The sequence below is a fragment of the Nicrophorus vespilloides genome, unplaced genomic scaffold (genome assembly GCF_001412225.1).
Source record: "Nicrophorus vespilloides isolate i.1.1-1 unplaced genomic scaffold, Nicve_v1.0, whole genome shotgun sequence".
NCBI lineage: Eukaryota > Metazoa > Arthropoda > Insecta > Coleoptera > Silphidae > Nicrophorus > Nicrophorus vespilloides.
The window spans coordinates 115,793-137,645 of NW_017100102.1; the positions used below are offsets into that span (position 1 = coordinate 115,793).

Consider the following 21,853-nt stretch of genomic DNA (forward strand, 5'->3'; position numbering starts at 1 on the left):
AATGTGATCGTCGTTATTATCAGAAAAAGGTTGCATATGGACTATGCTTTGAAAAAAATAAACGCCAATAGAACATTTGGTGGGATTTAGGTTTTGGACTTTCAGCCACAATGACTATATCCCGAAGTGCCTCTTTATTAACATCGGTATCGCGTTTCAATTCTGAATTGCCCTGATCGATAAATTCAATTGTTGCCGACAGGTTCTAACTCGGTATCATGTATAATTCATGATAGCATTGTTTCGTAACTTAAATAATAAAAACATATAATTCTAAATGAAACTAAAATAAACAAAATAAAACGGTCTTAATATTTAGATGAATTTACATTTCTAAATGAAACTAAAATCAATAAAAATTTTAAATATAAAAAAAAGTCAACTGCTGTAATGTATATAATTTTATATTGCTTTGTTAAGAACAATACTACTCTTTTAAAGACGTATTTTAAAAGTAATCCAATACCTCTCATAGTGCGGGTAATCAATTTTGTTTTGTTTGAAAACGAACAAATCGAGGAACTAAATATGTACAAAAATAAATTGCATAAAAAGAGACTTGAAGAAATATGAATGGTAATAGAGACCAATTGACTTCGGAATTCATTTTGCACGAAAAATGGTTGGTTCCTTAGTATTACTAAATATAGTCTGTAGTAAATTTCTTTGTTAACATCACAAATAATGCAAGCAGATAATAACTATCTATGAAGAAATGGAAACTTTTTGTGTATTGTGTGTTTGTGGGCCATTGTTACGTTATTTAATTTGGTGTGGGTGCAGTTTAAATATTTGCGTGATGTTATGAAACACTGCCTTGATACAATATATGTGATCTAATAATAATTGTCGGTCGCTCATTAGCCTTTACTCTTTTTTTTTTCTGATGATTACGTGACCGAGTGATTGGACACATTCACACAGACACATCTACACGGACCAAATAATCAAATCGTTTCGCAACAGCGCAATTTTGTGACAAATGAAATGATTAATTGTGCTTTCTTTAGGAACGAAAACTCATTTCAATATAAGATTAGTATTATCTGCGTGCAGCTAATTACTCATATTCGATATGTTCTCAACCCGCTGGACCGAATATATTACCAAACAGTGTTAATGATTTCTATGATTAGTTTATTTACTTTCCTTGCTTGGTTGTGTATATTTCATGACATTTTACTAAATAGTGTTGAATTATATGTTATTTACATTTTTATATTTGATTCTGAAATGGGTGTATTATCATAACCAAAAATACCAAATTAAAAAAAAAGATAACTAGGTCATATGATCAGATTTTAGCGGTAATTGGTATGGATATTTTTCTTTAGAAGTATGTTACATTAAAAGTAAAAAGTTTCAAACAATGAAACGTTTTAGACGTTTAGTAATTAATCCAAAAACCCTATTTTGTTATCTTCTACTGTTTAATTTGATGACTTTATATATTATATCATTCGAAGACTTCGAGTATCATCATGTATCATTATATTTGTCATACCTCGGTTAACGAATATGATGTTTTAGTACATCATATTCGTTTTGAGAGGTGACATTAATTGAGGTATGACTCTATAAGCAAGGTATAAAAAAACATAGATGAAGTCTCTTTGAATACACTGAATTATTTTTTCAAATAAACAAATACATTGTAACTAATCATGAATCATGGTCTAATAAACACTATACTACAAGCATCTCAAAAACATAATAAACAAAACCATCAAGTCCGAATTCCGTAGGAACATTTAATCATCATAAATAAAGCCTCAATAACCACCAATCAATAAGAAGAAAGGGCAAGCACAAGTCTTGCTCAACTAACATTAGAACAAACTCAAATGAAAATGATTAAAAAGGATATTACTGTAAAAATGACTTTTTTTATGTCGTGTAATTTTATTCACAATCTGTTCATCAATGTGAACATTGAGTAAATTTAAGATCGCGATTGACATTAATGCATAATCTTTCCCGGTTGATAGATATCATATCATTATGATGATTTGATTTTTAATTTGCTGGTTGACTGTCGTCTTGTAGGTTAACTTCAGTAGTATATTGATGCTCTGCGATTCCGCTATTTCCTTTGAACGATGGGGCTATTGCTGCTAGCACCGAGTAATCATGGCATTAGACGAAAGTCCCATAATTGCATCTCAACACCTTCAAGAAGAGTTTAACCAGTCGAAATCGGTGCATGTTACATTTACCTTCAAATGAGATACCTGTTCTCCATTCAAACTCAACAACAAAGTAGTTCCAGCATCTTCAAGAGTGAGATATTTGGGAATGCACCTAGACGAGGGACTGACTTGGAAGGACCATATCCAGGTAAAGAGTGAAAAACTAATTTTAGAAAGTATTGGTTGCTGCGCACAACTTCGCAGTTGACTTTGGAGAACAAGTTGCTAGTGTACAAAGTCATAATAAAACCAGTTTGGACATAATGTATCCAATTATGGGGAACAGTAAGCTCAACTAATATTTAAAAAAATAAATATTCCAATCTAAATGTATTAGAAGAATCGCGGGTGCATCTTGATATACCAATAAGAGACTGCACCAGGAGTTTGGAATAAAAACAGAGACAACACGAAGATTAACCATTCGGCTATTAGTCGCCCTTTGATAAAATATAAACAATAAATTAATTTAACCAAGTAAATAGTTAATGAATAACAGTATTAATATTTATTATGTCGATAATTTAAATACTACATATAACGATTTTTTTTCCTAATCATGGATCCTGATAATCAAATCAACAGGAAGAAAAATGGTAATAATATTAGTTAGATTGATTGTAAATTGTTTCACCTAGTAATTACCTAATAATAGATATAATTGATAAATATAATTGAGCTATCTATGAAAAAATAAATGAATAGAATAGATTTTATTAGAATGAGATTCTTAACAATTTGCATTTTCATTTGCAACTTGGAATATTTAACGGTTATTCTTAGTTTATAAATATAAATAGAATACATACAGTAGGCATAGTTGTAGGAGGAAACAACTTAAAAACATTGAAATGATATCTTTATATTGTCACCAATTTCATTTACATGTAACAAATCTTGGAAAGAAACATTACATATTTATGTACGCTTGTAGTAGGATTTATATTTCCTGTTGGCCAAAAAAAATAACAAACAGTTGACGAAAAAAATGTAACATGTCAAGTGTTAACACACACTAAAATAAATGACAGACTTTTTGTAGCCCACATTCAGATTTATCGCCATAATATTTTATATTATATTTGTAAATTTACAAAAAAAACTTGATTCTGTTTTAATATTTGCATTGAAGTTAAAAGTAATTTTCAACATTTTTAATTTGTAAATTTATTCTTCCTTAGGTCTGCTTCCAATATTACTAAATTTACATTTGCTGTATAGTTTTCACAGCGGTTTCTGCCTAATAATTTCCATGCACTCTGTCTTGTAACATATATATTTATTGCCTCCCGCTAATATTTACTTCATTAAGCTTTATTATACAAGTATGTGTGCATTTCAAACAAAAATTGAGGTAAGCTAGATGAACATGCCTTCGAGGTTGCTAAAAGTTTGCTATTCAAATAGTTGAGCAGTTGTTAATAATCCATGCAGCTCCGAGTAAATTTGTGCACGGAAGTTATGCACAATTCACGGAGCAACAGACTTTAGCACCAACATATCGTGCGAGTTTTGCACAACTCATATAACTCGTCCATAATACTGTAAATTTCTTACTCTCGATATAAAACAAATGTATATATACAAATTATTTAACAAATTGAGATTTTTGAAAATAATCTTTATAATAACAAGAATATACAATAATTTTCATATTATTATTTCATATTTATAAATTATAATTTGAATACGATGATTAATTATGTTTTGTGCGTGGAAAAATAAATAGAAGTAATGCAAAAAATACATTATATTTTCATATAATATTTATGTTATTATGAAATTCTGGTGTGGAGATTCTACTTTGTTTTAATTTTCTTTATGAATCAAAAGTGTTGATAGCTGAAGGCTACCACCGTTAGAAAAATAATAATGATAATGAACGAATATAAATTACACACGGATATCACATTTTATGTCTTATACAAACAAAACAATAAAGAATGATCTATGTTCATTTATCATGCCAGCAAAAAATGTTATTTAATCTTTTCCCGACAATGGAGTAATTGTTAGACTGCTATTGCGCAACTTATTCATAGAAACCTTCTTCTTAGATTTCTTTTAAATGTATGGAAACATGTAGCTTAATTAATAATAAATGAGTATAAGTGTTTTTATATTGAAATACTTACATTAATTATCTAAATTGTTATTTTTTTGTCTATTAATTAATTTATATTTGATTTCTATTATTTAGATATTTTTCTAATAAAATTTAGAGTAATTTTATGGAATATATTCTGAGGTTTAACAAAGATTAAACCCAAAATATAAGTAGAAAAATATATTACTGTAGACATGAATCAACAGTTTTCGTAATAATTCCATTCAGCGGAAAAAATAATCAGTTTATACATTTTTATTTTAATAAAAAAATATTGCTACAGTTATAGAGAATATATAAAAGTAAATAAAAATAAATACATAAGGATAATATTTCGCACTTTTTGAAACCTAATTTTGAAAACTAATCGAGGACTTTAGAAAAGCGTAAAATAAATAGCACAAAGAGAGGCTTGACAGTATAATGATTAAATGATATCATTATACTGTCAAGCCTCTCTTTGTGCTATTTATTTTACGCTTTTCTTAAATTAAATTTAATTAAAGTTTAGTTTATTTTGAATTGTACCATAACTCACTAATCGAAGCTGCACTATGCGAAATATTGCTGTAATATTATTTTTTTTCAATAATTAGTATACATTAAATGTTATTGCATTTATATATCTATTTTCAATATAATATGTAGTACCATTAATGAATCCTTTTGATCTATGCATATAAATAGTAATTGTAATAATAATATTTATCGCACATAAAATTATATAATGGGCTATTGCTCTCAGTATTACTGACCTGCAATTATAATATTTATTTACAATATATTGCATTTAATGAAAATGCAGTAGTTTAATAGATTTATGTGCATGTTTTATGTGACTAATATAACATTGTATTCCTTAAAATGTGTTACTTTAATTACATAAATCAGGATGATTGTGTTTTTTTTGAAGATGATTTACATATTTTTCATTGTTAACATGTTAATAACATATTCATGAACTTAAATTATTTAGTTATACAGTGGAACCTCGCTTAACGAGCGCCACGCATAACGAGAATTTCGCTTAACGAGTAAAATAAATAAGAAAAATGACTCGCTTAACAAGCGACGTCTCGCATAACGAGTGACGAGGAGAAGAGAAGTACATCCGGGACATCATTTTCAAAACTTCTTCATACAAATTATGTGTATTTTTGAATATATTAACCATTTTCGATTTTTTTTTGATCATCTTTGTTTATAACGGATTATATTTTGCAAATATAATTTGTGTTTGTTGTAAAATCACAACAAAAATGTATTGTGTCCAACCATTATTATAATATATAAAAAAAAACTATGGACGCTTTTTTATATAAACAAATATTAAAAATATAAAGAGACTCCAGATCGATACAAGCAATAAAAACAAATTGAGTCAGTTCCTGGTATTAGTAGTCATTCTAGTTGCATCTTAGTGTTGTTTGTGGTCACACATATTTCTAAACTTGACATGTTATTTTTGTTTAATTTTGTGCAAATTTTTTATAACTCTTGCATGTCTGCGAATAAAAAGACAAATAATAAAAATAACCATAGATATGAAAAGAACAATCAATAAAAAGCAAGACCAAGTTATATTTTTTTTCCGACATGGAACTCATTATCGTATTATTAGTTTATATGGAGAACATTGTTTGACTATACGAGTAAAAAATCGGAAATTTTGGAACGGATTATGCTCGTTAAGCGAGGTTCCACGATATAAATTTTAGATAAATTTCTGAATTTTATTAAAATTAAAAATTCAATTTTTGTTATTTTCTCTCTGCATTTTTATATCATACTTTAATATTCAAATGGTCTCTTTTCAATTGAAATTTTCAAAATAACACATGTATAGTGAATATCAGTGTTTTCACTTTTTATGTAAGTCTTATAAGCAACGTTCCACTTATTTTACTACCCAATTATACCGAAGTTCTAGAAATCTCCTTATCTTGCGCTTTGTCTTCTTTACTTGTATGCTTGTTATATTTTTACGACTACGCGAAATAGAATACCTTTTGTATTTCCAAATCAGATTATTTCCATCTTGATTATGTAATATAGTGAAAAAATAAATATAAAATAAATTACAGAAAATTGTAAATATTCATCAATTGTATTTTTTCTATATAATTTACCTATTTAAATTTTTAACATTTTAAGACAGGAACTTCTTTAATTTAGTGTTCATTATATTTGTCTTTGTTGATAACAAGGTTTTCTAATTGTTTCACTGAAAAAAAATAATAACTTCAATAAATGCATTCAATAAATTTGATGTTATTGTCTGCTTCTACTACAACTTCTGATCGAAAACGCTAAACTCCATTTAAATATTTCTTACTGACTTCTTTTCAAGAACTATCAATATTTTCGGACAAGCTAACTACATAGTTGCATAGTCGTGTAAATTATAGAAGTGTATTTTGTATATTTATTACTAACAAAAAAATAAGTAACATGCATAAGTAGACTTACGAACTAGTTCCGTTCCAAAGGGTTATTCGTAAGCCGCATTTCTTCGTAAGTCGGGGGAATTTGAAAAATTTTAAAATATCTTGCCACAAATATATTAAAATAAATAAATACTTTTCGGTGTAGACATCATAATTATTTAACAAAAAAAACAACAAAAGAAACAAATGCAACAAAACAGATAGTACATCTTCCAAAAATATTATATTTTATTAAAGAAATTATCAATTTTTGTTTGGGTTAGTTAGAGCTTTTAGAATTTTGTTCATAAATCCGGGAGTTCTTAAGTCGGAAGCTACCTGTATTGTATATGTAGGTATTATTTATAAAACTAAAAACACTACAAGAAAATTCATAATTCACATTTTTTAAGCATTTATATAAATTAAATGATCTCCCACGATGTTTAGGTTGAGTGATGTATATATTAGCTTAAGTTACAGTATTTCAGTTGTTAGTTTGTATATGTATAGTAATATTTGTACATTTGCTGCTTGTTTAATGTAGTGAGATTTTAACTATACAGAGGATAATTTGAAGATGCATATTCCATATTTAGTAAATTCAGTGTAATGGTATAAGCTATGTTATTACATTTTTAGATTCACCCCAACTTTGCACGTGTTAAGAATTATTAAATTGTGTTTATGTTCTCCGGATCTGAAATGATTCAATTAAAGGAATATTTTTGAAACATTTTAAAATTAAATTTTCAATATGGTTTTAAAATTTTACAATATTGTTTTTTGTTATCTTACCTGAGATATATTAAAGAAATGCCCTCTATAGGTAAATATTAATAATCCGTACAAGAATAGAATTATGTTAGATTTTGAAAATATTTATGTTTTTGAAACTTATCATAGTAAATTATCTTGTTATCTACAATCACACAAACCTTATATTATTGATATTGTCCAAGTAATAAATAATTATTATTTAGTCTTGTGTAATTAATTTATCATTAATGTTATTTTATAATTTGAGGATCAAAGAAGTTTAATATTAAATCTCACAACTTTGCGGACATTGCAAAAAATATTTTTTTTATTATAAACCATAAAATGTCACATACGCCTATATTCAAAATGTACATAAAATTATTAATGTGTTTTCCAAACATTTTATTTAGAAAGTGGTTTTCGTTTATTTAAGAATATAGTGTTTAATATAGTGTGAAATGATTATTTGATGAGCAATAAAAACACATCTTTAAAATTATATTTTTGAATGACCTGAATTATTATCTGCGAAAAGAATAAATATATGTATTTGTATTCTTGGCCAAAACATATTTTTCTTTTGGTTACATTTATAAAGATTATTACAATTTACAAAATAATTCTGCCCAAAATATTAGATTATTTATATCTTAAAATAAAAAAAATATTTTATTGTTTTGTTCCTGTTACAATATTACTAGAAATTTTACTTATTCTGCAAAACACATGTTGATTTATTTCAGGCATAATATCTTCAAGGTTAATTGCAAGATTATTAAACTTAGTTTACAGTGTTATGTTATAATGATAATTTTTAATAGATATTTTCTTTTTTGTCAAATCTCAGCAGTTTGTTTTGTCTGTAACTTTTATAAAATATACTGTATACATTTTAGCATTTCTCATATTTCTATTTTAGTTTATACTTATCTTATTTATATATAGTTATTAATCAAACTATAAATCTAAAATTATTTGAGTTATTATTATATCAAACATTTTTTTCACAAATAAAAAAAATATGCTTATTAACTTTTGTGTATTAATAACTATTTTATAAGATAAAATATAAAAGTTAAGTATGAATGTTATTATTTGGAAACGATATGAATGAGCAGCAATTCCAAACCTATGACTAATATATTACAATGTTTGATGGTTTAACTGTGGTCATGTTTTACATAGTTTTGTTAGCTCAGTTGATAAGATAAGACTGTTTTCACATTAAGAACATAGATTTTTCCTCAATTGATACTAGAAATTTAAACGACTAATGGATTCTCTGAAAATTTTAATAGACTGAATAAGAATAATATCCATCCAAGTCAGTGTTTCTCAACCCATAACAATATTATTTCTGAAAAATTATTATAAAAATATTTGCAAACGCAAATTTAATATAATTTAAAAAATATAAATCAAATTTGAGACTTTTGTATAAACTAATTTGAGAAAGAGGGAATATATAATAGTGAATCGATGAATCTGCAAAATATTTGCTTTCCTTTAGTAAAAATATATATTTGACAATCAAGAATTAATGTTTTTGCTGAAACAGATTCGTTAAATTGTTTATGGATTAAGTATTGTCTTATAATTGATTGTTGAAACTGCAAAATATTTCTAATATATTTGAAGCATCATTCTTAGCAGAATTCGTGTGCTTGAGTTACCGCATTCATCAGCGGATAACGAAGAATTTGAGGAACGCAAGGTGCTGTCGTTTATTTCTTCGAAATTTAAAAGGACGTATGGCTAATGTGTGAGAACCGAAAGCAAGAATGAAAGGCAGACGAGTAGTATTCTGTTCCAAAAGTAGTATAACAGGTATGCGGGTGGGGTTTGCGAGGGTAGTTGGCTGATGTTGAAGGAAGAGACAGAGGTATGCTCGAGCCCGTGTGTGTGCATGTATCTGCATTCGTAGTCGTGCGTGCGTCTGTGAGTATGTGTGTATATATATATATATGTATGTATGGAGTGGTGTGAACGTGTTGTAAACAGAACCAGCTGTTCCTGGCTCGCTGTCTTCGCGGAGTCCGGTTTCGTAGGTGCTCGTTGTTCAGCGCACTGGACTGCGCACGCACGGTACCACCACCACCACCAGCATCGTTGCTGCCACCACCATCATCATCGTCGCCACCTCCACCAGCGTTGCACCCGCCGCCGTCTCCCGCCGCCCCCGCTGCCACCACCGCCGCCGCCCGGAGCGGAAAATACGCGTCCGAGTTGTTCGATATTCGCCAGTGTGTTCCCAGAGTGCGCGGGCCGTGCTGCGAGTCGCTGGTTCGATCGGGTTGCCTTTGTCTCTCTCTCCCAACCGTCAGTCAGTCCTCGAAGTGCGAACGGTTTGAACGACGTCAGCGCAGAGTACATACACCTAGCATATACAATTGAAAACAATCCCGCAAGAACGGAACATGATGAATTTGGAAAGTATTGATGCGCTCCTCCAGGCCGCGGAATATTTGGAGAGGCGAGATAGAGGTGGGCGGAAAATGCGCGGAAACCACGCGAAAATATCTATTTATATACGTACATATACAACTATCCATCAGCTGATTTCTCACGTACTTAGTTCTATCAATTCTTTTCAAACTACTTATTAACCTTATTAACTTCCAAACCTCCTCAACCGCATCCCTCCGTTTAAAAGTACTTTCAATTTCTTTGTCTTATTATATTTTTTTTTGTTTTTTTATGTATTACCATCGCAGAGGCAGACCATGGTTATGCTTCAACTCTACCAATGCACGAGGATCTCAGAAACGCTACGAAAAGGCCAAAGACGAAAAAATCTCAGGGAAACAGGTGAGCAATATAATCAGTTCATCAAACGGTGCAGTTTTCGATTTGGAAAACGTGCGAACGTCGAAACAAATCGGAGATGTGCGTTTACGTTTTTGTGCGATTTTTTCTTGTTTGTTCATGTTGTTCCCCTTTGTTCGTTTCCTTCTTTCAATCGAGGTTCTCTCGCGCCTTCCGCTGCAAGCAAAATTGGATCAACGTAAAAATACACCACGTGCGGATCGCACTCATAATAAATATCGCCGCCACCGCCAAAAACAAAACCCATCTCCAATTGCCAATTGGTATTGTTATTTTCGTTGCCGGTTACTAATCGCTGCTTTCTTTTTTACTTACAGGACATCTCATAACGAATTGGAAAAGAATAGGTGAGTGAGCCGCAACGGCTGCTAGGATTACGCGCACACACACGTAAGCTCTCTACCCCTAAAACAAAAACGCACAAACACACAAACGCATAAATATTGGATTAAGTTTTTTTTCGATCATTGCGAAACGAAACAAATGATATTGAATACAAAAGAAAGAGAAGGAGCTTTCTAGTGGAGTGGAGCTAAATTAGTGTGTGCAGTGAGTGAGTGTGTGTATATGTGTGTGCCGAAGTTCGCATGAAGGTGACGCGGTGCAGTCTAGTGCAGTAAAACAAGGCCGAGCCTTGCTTGGCAACAGGCAATCATTTCGTTGCACAGTTACACTTTGTGCAAACGATCTTTTTTCTTCTTCTCTGCTGTCCACCCATTCCTCTTTCTGTCTTTCTGCCTATTTCGTTTGTTCGTCTGCCTGTCTCTGTTTTTTTTTTATCCATCTTCACGCAACACGCATTATTCTCGCCAATCGGTGGATGCACACGCCAGGAACATAAGAGTACGATAATGATATGCACGGGAACGAGCGCAACTGGAATTAGGATAATAAACCTCGATTAGAAAGGCTCCCTCCTTCCACCCTTCACTTCCCTTTCCCCCCTTTGCCAGATGATGATAATTACCACGCGCGGATTTGCGTAACCAACTCGCCTGACTGCGACCAATTCTGCGTCGCTGATTGATTAATGGGGAAGGCGCAGGGGTTGCCTTAATTAAGACAACTCTCTGTAACATCATAAACATAGGTAATGGCGATCGTTACGCAATCGATGCGAATTAGCTTCGGTCGCCGCCGTCGATTACGCAACAGCCGTGCGAATTTCGAGTTCATATATATACATATACGCACGTTTCCGGTCTTGCCATTTCTCTTTCGCAAATCACATTTTAATATCTCGAGATCATCTTCATTATCCATTATTTCAATCCAAATCAAACGATGACTGGACACTATTCATGTTACAATGAAACAATTATCTGTCATATTTTTTCAGTAACTCCATGTACATAACGCATATATTATAACGTATATACAAAATTCATAACATAAATATGATATTCATTAGTTTCTGAAGTTATTTTTTAATTTTGAATTAGGTTTTATCTGTTGTTTTAATACATTGGTTTGATGAACATGTCGGATGAAAGACATGCTTCTTTATGCTTATAAATCTTTCCTTTTTTAGTTTTTAACGATGAGTTGAAAATAAAATATTTGTCAATATTAATTATAAATTGAAAATATTTCTTTAAATTTTAATTAACTGAGGCAAATTTCATTTTGTTTTAATAAATTCTCAGTATTTTTCGAATTTTACTGACATATTACGAAAGTGTAGTAAAATAAGTTTTCACATAAAAAAATAAATTTTTAATGTGCCAACGAATAATTATTATTAATTTACAGACAAAAGATCAAAGTTTTTTTAAAGCGTCAGTTACATAATAGAACACAACAATTAACTAATAATTGCTTTAAAGCTGAACAGTTTTCATGTGAAATCGTTTAAACAATGTGTTGTTAAATATGTGAGGTCACAGTCACAGATGTGCTCTTATCATATTCATAAGCAGCTGTACTATTCCTGATTACGTGACAATTCTATTGCACAAACAGCATGCATCGGCTCTGATAACAGTTGTATGATTTTATTACTACGAAAATAAATATTATAGTCTAAATGTGGATAATATCGTACGATATTTTATATTATAAAATTTGCGTAAGCATTAAAAACAAAATGAATCGAAGAAGAAAAAAAAGTAGCAATTTATTTATGTAAAAGTTTATTGACTTGCAAAATGAATTGCGTCGGTAATAGAACAAATGGAAACAAGTACAAATAAAAAATGCGAAGGAAAGGCGTAGTTGAGCATTTCATATATTAATCATTGTGTCCATAAATCATTTTATTGTAAAAGGAAGGAAAAATAAAGTGAATTTTCCAAGTGAAAAAAAAAGCAAAATTATTCTAGGCTCTCGACTTGCCAACGGTTGCATCACGTTAGCTGTCGTACAATTTATATGCGTCCGCAAAGATTAAAAAAGCCGATTATATAATTTTAAAAACAAAATTACTTCTCTTTCTCTCTCTCTTCCGTTTATAAATTATTTTAGTGTCTACGTGATTATTGTTTTGTTCAATTTCATATATTTATCATTTATCGATTTATCATTGCAATGAACAAAAAAAAAAATGAATGCAATCGTTATCGAATCTGATATGAATCAGCTTGTTTTGTAATTAATTATGTTTGAGATTAAATGCATTAATAGATTGAAATATCGTTTGCAAAATGTTATTTTGCTTATTGAGTACACAGCTTGGTCAAGCAATTGAACTTTGGGATTTTATATCAGGAATGGTCAGTTACAACATGATTACATCATTTACTTAGAAAATATAAAGAATACGTATTTCTCACAAGGAAGTAAATATTGTTTTGTCATTTAATCAACGATAATTAAGCAATTACATTTAGTAATTAATAGTTAAACAACGTGCGTTGCGGATAGAACTTGAATGGGTAATCTTTAACCTTTGTTAACTATGACTGTTAAAAGTATGTATTTTTTCATATCTACTACTACGAAATTTACTATTTTTAGTAATTACTCATTTGTAAATGATAATTTATATTTTATAATAAAATAAAGAATTCTATTATTTTCACACAATTTGTGTTGTATGAAAAAAAAAACACATAACACACACTTATGTATTCGGAATGCTAAGTGCGATTGCATTAATTACCGTGTTTATTTCCGTTATCATTTTACAGTAATTATTTGAGTAATACTAAACGTCACTAGAGAACCGTTTTTGTTGTCTTTTTTTTCTTAGCATAAAGCATTACATTGTGATGTACGATTTCCTTAAATTAAACCATCAATTAAATGGAGTGAGGAATAATTTATAATTAATTGTAAATTTCAAAGCGTTGAATTAATGAAATGGTACTTCCGTTTGTAGAAGTTCCAAGAAACATCAACTTATGCAATTTTGAAGTATTTCAACTAAGATTGATACTACAGAGTACATTCTTAAACCTGTTTGACATATCATTTCCATCCGGCACATAAATATATACAAATATTTGTAGAAATATTGTTTTTGTATAGAAATTGGAAATGAAATTATAATTTAAAATTATTATAAAGCAATGCTGAACTGCTGTCGAACACGTATCATCCATTTTGTTTTCGTATTTGTATAATCGGTTTTCTTATCATAAAAACGAAATTTTAGATGATACTAACTTATTTTTCTTTAAAATAAGATTTATAAATATGAAATACATAAAGTAATTTAAATGTAGTTCTTTTAATTGAATTTTTAACATGTACTTCAATATCTCGTATAAGTCCGGTTTCCTTGAGCAAAATATAAATAAATTCTTAATAAAAAAATAGTACACAAAATTATTTTGTATTGTAACGTAATAGATATTTTTATTTGTACTTGAATGAAATTGTTTTGTTAGAAACTTTATTGAATCAATTTAATATAATAAACGGTTTTAGTTAATGCTTTTACAGAGATTAATGGTTTGAGGATTCACTGAACTAATTAGTGTTGGAATTTCATTTTACTCATTGGGAATTTCAAATGACATACAATCACCATTGCGTTATCAATTTTCGTTCGTTCCGTTTCGAGAAGTTTATAATTAAATGAAAATTAGGCGCGCTGCGAATTATAGAGATTTGTAATTATTAAATTTGTAGTAAATTGACGAAACAAATAAAACCAGTCCCGATGAGAACGTCGGTATGATATTACCAACAAGCTTCCGGCATTGTTCAAGTTAATTCATTTTTATAGGAAAACTACGGAGAATGAAATTAGTGGTTACTGTAGTAGAGAAAGAGTAAGAATATGGAATTTCCATTTTCTTGCTATTAACATAATTGTATTAATAGAATTCTACTATTTCTCAGAACGTTGCGATATGCCAGACGATTTTATGTTACAAAACATGACAAATTGTAAACATTGATATAAATTCAAAATATAATTTATGTAACATATATAAATTATGTATATTGATTTTAGTATATCAGCATTTAATAAAAAATCTTTATTGATTTCAAAGAAAATGATTTAACAGGGGAGAAAGACAGATGGTCAGTAGTTCTTTGCAGAAGTTGACTTAATTTTAGTTTTATTAAAATAATAATATTTATTGCAACAAATTGCCAAAATAAAAACTTAATGCAATAACACAGTAACAAAAATAAAACTCTATTGAGTTTTTATTTTATAATTTATTGTAGCATCAAATATTATTCTTATTTGGTATTTAACATTTTCAACTATTTTTCAGTTAAAAGTATTCTGTAATATATTGTACATTAATAATATTATGAAGATAAATAAACAAGCAATCATCAAATCTTTTTTTTAAGAAATTGGCTTATTTTGAAGTCAATAAAAATAGTTACGAAACATATCAACAGTAGCATATGTTAAATGTACTTGAAACGAATAAACTATAAGATAATATCTGAAGGATCGCGATTGCTTTTTTCGTCTCTGTAGTCTATTAAGTGGTTGGCTAGAAACTTTGTTTGCAGACCGAACGGATGCGATTTATAGACTTGCTGACTTTGTTTTCACATTACTTACAGCATCGCAATATGAACTGAATATATCATTTTACTATTTTATTGCTTAAATATTATAAATTATTATATTAATAACAAAAAAAAAACATTACAAGAAGCCTTGCAATATTATATGTACTTTAAACAAAAAAGGTTATAATCAAATTTGTAATTACTCAATAGGTTCTCAACCCAAGGTCTTTCCGCTGGAAATGTTGAACCATATGTAGAAATACATTTTGCATATTTTATATTCATATAATAATATATTATGTCTTTTTAAATTCGCATAAAGAAATCAAGTATTCAATTTATTTGGTTGATCTATACGAGAGGATGCTTTTTATGTGCGTTGTTAGATTCATTTAAATGAATTAAGAATTTAGTTGGTTTAATTACGCTTAGAATATGATTTGGAGTGACGGATTGGGCTTGATTCTTTCAAATGATGCCTCAATTATGTAAATGAGCAGCTGCACACATAAATATGATCGGCAGATCAAAGTTCTACGCCTGTATCGTATATATGTATATATACATGTGTGTATGTGTATGCGTTTAAGAGTTATAAACGTAATAGTCGCAAAGTGGGTGCTGGATATGTACGGCCTATTCTCACATGGAAAACCTTAATTTGAATCAATTGTTCGACGTGTGTCATAAACGTGATGTGCCAGTGCACTTTTTTAAACAGAATCCAATGGACGAATATATGCGGTATACATAATAAAAAATGTAAGAATTGTAAAAGATTTTCATAAATTTTGAATCATTAAACACGTGACTCCTTAATTAATGTATAATTTAAGGATATTTTTGTCCAAAGAAATAACAATTATATAAAAATAAATGTTCGTTTCATAAGTTAATAAATTTATTAAATGTACATTTTAATGTAATTTAAAACCAATTACGCAGTATGGATAACATTTTATATAAATATTATGAATATAAGACCATTAATGATTAAATATTGTATTATTTCCTGAATATTACTAATTCCGAGCAAAATACTAAAGTTAGAGAGTAATTCTTACAATTTTAGGATATTATTGAATTTTATATTTTTTTTGTACACATTCACTTTTAGGTTACGAAAAAATGTGAAAGTCGAGTTGAAGTAAAAAATCTTAAAATAATTCATAAAAGTTCCGAAAATTTACTAGATTTTCTTTTATCTCTGCAATAGTACACAACGCGTAAAAAGACGCAATGTCACAATTCGCTACGCTTACTATTGATTTCACAGTGACGTCGTTACAGACGCAGCAGCGTTCTTTATTTCATTTGCAGAAGCACGCATTACAGAGCAATTATGCCCTTGTATACGTATACAAACTACATCATGTCGCGTTGTCTTTATTCATAGCATTAAGCCATGTTCAGCTTTCGGACGTCGAAGCTTTTGAACCGGAATTAAGTGTTTCTTAAACTAACATCGTTAAGAATTAATTAGCTCGAAACTTTTGACATGTCACGTACTTTCCTGTTCCCTTGCACAATCTCCACTCATCAGATTACAAGAAAAAAAATACGTTGCTAAACTCATGTTCATATGCATCAACAAGACCTGCTTTATTATGTTCAGTAATTGGCGAAGGTTGCAGCAATGACGCATGGAACGTTTGTTAATTAAAATTGGTTTCAGTTAAAAAATGACTTATTTTGTTTTATAATTGTTGAAATACTTGGCATGCAAAAAAATACGCATGCGCCAGCGTATTTTTTTTTGCATGCGTTCATGCTTGATTTAAGTAATGTAAATGTTAACTAAGTACTTCAAACTAATGGCTTTAAATCCGCTGCCATAAAAATTGCATCTCGATGTTTAGTGTGCACTACAACCGTATTCCATTCGTTATAAACGGAACGCATTGTGCCGTCTCACCGGAATCGAACCATTTACTTTGTCGATGCAAATCCTGATTGCTTTCCTTTTGCTTCACATTCGTTCGCCCGCTGCGATTTCTATTTGTATTTTCTGGAGATGATCACGACGATGACGGAGGAAACGAGAAGTAGCAATTTTACGTAAAAGCATTGGATGGATTGTGCATTACATGCGCTTCTAACAAACACTATGATTTGCATAGCAAACATTTGGAGCATTAGGGAAATTAGCTGAAATTTTATAACCGGAGCGTTATTACAGCGCAACCCTCGTAATTATCTTAATTTACAATAGAACGCAAAACAATAACTGCTCCTCTAAGTATTAAGGCAAGCACTGGAATTCCATTCGCCTGCATTACCGTATTCCAACGATATCCAACTCGACGAAAAAATAAAACACGGAAAAAGTAGAGAAGCGAGCGAAACAAAACAACAGTAATGTCTCGAAAGGAATTTCTAATGTTATTCAGTGGAATCTTGGATGGTAAAAAGAAACGCAACAACTAAAAGCGTTCTTTTGATCTTTTATTGTTCTAGTAATGATCCATTGATTTGCAGTTCGAAAAAAAATACATGTATATAGAAAGTTGTTTTCAAGCTTTCAAATGTCGTCCAAAATGCTATAATTATGTAAGTCCCGTGCGCAATTACTCCATGCTCTTTTAATGGAAATTTTATATTTAAATTTTCGACAGTAACTTAATACATTCACCGAAGTTTGTACTTCAAAGAAATCATAATAATTGCAATTAAGATCGATGAATACCATTTTGTGTAGAAATCATGTGTACGGTATTACCGTTGCAGATTTGACGTTACGTGTTGTTTGATTGCAGCCATGAACGATAACAAGTCGTAATGAATTTTTAAGTAATAGAATTGGATCAATTTAGTTATAAAGGGGTGATCATTTGATCCTTTCTAGTCGCAATAGATTTCGCTAAATTGATTCAGCAATTTCTTGTATCAATTAATAACATGTCTGCTTCGTGACAAATTTGTTGCACGTGCCGTTGTATGCTCATCCGCATTGGGCTGTTCCCTACAACAAAGTCCGCGTTTCGAACATTTAAGTTACAAAGATAATGATCGCAACGTAATTTACTTCAAATTTAATGGAAACATCAAAACAAGTGAATGCGCAAGTTCTTAAAGAATAGTTATACAAAAAAAGATAACATAGCATTAGCATGACAATAACATTTTTTGTTATTTATAGACTTGCAGACTGATTGGAAAGCGGATCAATCGATAATTATTGAATTAATTATCGCAAATGATTGATGTTACTCACTGTAAAACGAAATATGTTTCTAGACGTGTTTACAGAAAGTTATAAAGTGTAAATTTTGTTTTGCGGCTATTTTATTTAATGAAGACAATGAAATCGAGTTAATGCGAAAGGCGCAAAGTGTACGTTAAATTGATTGATGTTACATACAGAGTGACGAAGCACGAGGTCGATCGAAGTCCTCAATTATTTAATTTTCTGATAATTCATGGAAACATTGACACTCGTCACATGGTACTTTTTTTTATTAATAACTTTAAGTTACTCAAAATAAAAGTAGTTGATTACTAAGTAGTTTCAACTAATAAAGGGTACTTATTCCCTTTATTAGTTGAAACAATTCTATAGTTTGGATCTTATTTATTTTTTCATTATTTTCTTAACATCTGTTGATTATATAATATTTTAGTTTCACTTGAGAAAGTAAAGTTCTAAATGTTTTATCCAACTGACCTATTCTAACTCATCTTAATATGCTTCAGTCAGATCTGTTTTATTACGATCATGAATTTCTAATGTGTAACAATAACTCATATTTCTAAGACGCATCGGGCGCATGCGCAATTCAAGTTGCAATGTTTTTGACGCATTAATTCTTCGCAAAATTTGTGACGTTTCTATTTTTAGGACCAATCGGATGCGTTTGTTGATGATATAACAAAGTTGTATTAACAAATAATGTTAAAGTATACATTACTTGGAATAATACAATAATTTTGTTCTTATTTTCATCCATTATTTGATTACCATCTGGCTGATGTATTTTCGTTTCACTTGAGAAAATAAAAATCGAAATGTCGAAACCAACTGACCCATCCTAACTGTAAATTTGTTTGTGCAGCGGCGAACTACACGCTAAAATCACAATCACGGAAGACGGAATTTATGTATTCCGAACGCGTAACGCGAAACCGAAATTTTGCGCTACCAGTCATTCCCCGCTCCCCCGACCACAGCTCTTCCTCTATTTCACCAGAGCTATAAACATTTACGTATAATTTATTTTTATATGCATGGGTTATAAATATAGTTTTGGGTCATTCGTATGCACCACTTCCAAACGTATTACCGCACATGCACATACATACAGGAAATAATACAAAACTATGCACCAAGAGGTGAATTACAATTCAGATTTTAATTAATTCAACGTCGTTTTTTCTGTTCTGTTCTTTTCGTTATATATATTGTGTGTGTTGATGAAGTAGTTAACAGGAAGAGAAATGTGTAAAACCGTTAGGTAATGAAAGAGATTCATAGATGTATAACATACACAGAGCACGCTCATTTTATTCTATTGTTGTTTGAAGTGCAACCGGTGCGCAAGGAAAAAAATATAAATAACAATCTATAGAGTAAAATAGAAAGTGTAAAATTGTATTACACGCAACAAATTTGTTTAATTCTTGTTATTTGGTGCAAGCACACACAGTCAATTCGCGACTTCAATGCACAAACAACTCCAGCGAGAAGGCAATGACCCCTATTGCCTTTTATTAGCGCTATTGGGGTCATCTATATTTTTAAACCTCGAACACAGCAATGTTTATATTATGGAAAGTACAATTGATACACTATAAACGGAACAAACTTAGACGCATATCTGAAAAACATAAATTAAATGAGAGATTAATACGAAATTTGTCGACATAATTTAATATATATTTGTATAATGCTAAATTTGAATGAAAAACAGAAGTTAATATATCTTACCTATCTTCTTGCATTATGTGAAACAATGTGCACCATTATATGTACGTGTGTTAGATATATAACGAAATTAGTCGACATGTGAGATAAGTATTATTGAAATTTCTGTTAAATCTAGTTACATTATCTATCATTACAATATGTTTATATTCAAAGTGTTTAATTTATCACGAATTGAGTCAACTTGGGCTAAATAACTTCAGGAGAATGTTTAAATAAGTGCAAGTGCAATTATTGCTACATCCATACAGTGAAATGAACTCAGCACATTACAATTAGGAATTAAGTTTGCTGTGGCCTTAAGAAATAATTCAATTTCGAAGAGACCTATAATATTTATGGCCCTAACTTGGTGAAGTTTTGTTTCGACAATTACACAGTTCCAACTATAAATTGCAACTAGTAAATTCCGATATTCCATTTAATCGATACTTATAATTTCATAATTATTTATCAGTAACATCTACTTGAGGCTGTGCGTGCATGGTGGAATCTTGAGCCATTGAACCATTTTTTGTATATAATATAGTGTTTGTTATTAACTAGTATTAACCATAATATGCGTGTAGTCTTGACGGTATTGTTTATATCAAAATATTCTCTATTAGCCCCAGTCGTTTTTAATCCTGACGCATTAACATATATGAAATTTATCCAGTAAGTTGATGTAAAAGCACAACATATTTCTATCGTCAAAATTATAACGACAAAAACGAATGTCTACAAAAGTAACATTACAAAATTTGTTTAACCCTTTTGTTACATCCACAATTTGCATAACACAGCACATAAATGTTTAGTAGTTGTATGTCATTAGTAATTATGGTTTCCTCTGCTAGTGAAAGAGTACTAGTAGCTGCAATTACATATTGCTATCACCAATTTAAATATTGTTATGGGACAAAAATAAGTCCTACGATATTTATGAGTGTGGATGCAGTAGCACTACATCTATTTTCAAGTAGTGTTCATTGATTATATATATTTTAGTATTTTTTTTTTAATTGAACCTAATTTGTGTATTTAATGTGCGTTTGACATCACATGAAACATATTCAAAAATACACATAATATGTGTACACAAGTTTTAAAAATAATGTAGCAGGCGAGCAATCCGGGACTTCTCTTCTCATCACTCGTTATGCGAAACGTCGCTCGTTAAGCGAGTCATAGTTCTTAGAATTTATTTTGCTCGTTAAGCGAAATGTTCGTTATGCAAGGTTCGACTGTATTTGAAATTACATATTTTGGTATCTACAATTTGATTTTATGTGTAACTGACACGTCATGTGAACATTAATTATTACGAGTTTCGCAAACCAGCAAAAAATGCGTATCTTTTTTACCGTGTATTGTAAATTGTATATGACACATGTCATGTTCATTTGCTGTGGGGCATATTTCTTTCCTCAAAGTAAATTTGACACGAGTTTTCGGTTTCGTTGACTTTAATTCGCCATTTGCTGAGCCAAAGTTGTAAGTGTTTTAATTGTATTTATAGTTTATAAAATTGCACATCTTGATTATTATGAAATCATTATTGTTTGCTTTGATATTGATGTGATATTTTTTACATATACAAAAATATAATTATCTTTGTTTGTATATTACCAGAATTTGACAAATACTTTATTTAGTTGCTTAAATTATATTATTTTTTTATAGTAAAACGGAAAACAATTGATTTGAATCTAAA

At 30.0% G+C, this 21,853-nt stretch overlaps 1 protein-coding gene across 1 annotated transcript in view; it reads left to right on the plus strand.

The window, feature by feature from the left end:
• The first annotated feature begins 9,704 nt into the window (after positions 1 to 9,704).
• LOC108568128 (max dimerization protein 1-like) overlaps positions 9,705 to 21,853 on the plus strand; it is a 181,175-nt gene continuing 169,026 nt past the window's right edge. The window contains exons 1-3 of the mRNA XM_017929060.1: positions 9,705 to 9,968; positions 10,199 to 10,292; positions 10,628 to 10,657. Coding sequence (XP_017784549.1) covers positions 9,902 to 9,968; positions 10,199 to 10,292; positions 10,628 to 10,657 — 191 coding nt within the window. The 5' untranslated portion in view covers positions 9,705 to 9,901. The remainder of the gene's footprint in view (positions 9,969 to 10,198; positions 10,293 to 10,627; positions 10,658 to 21,853) is intronic.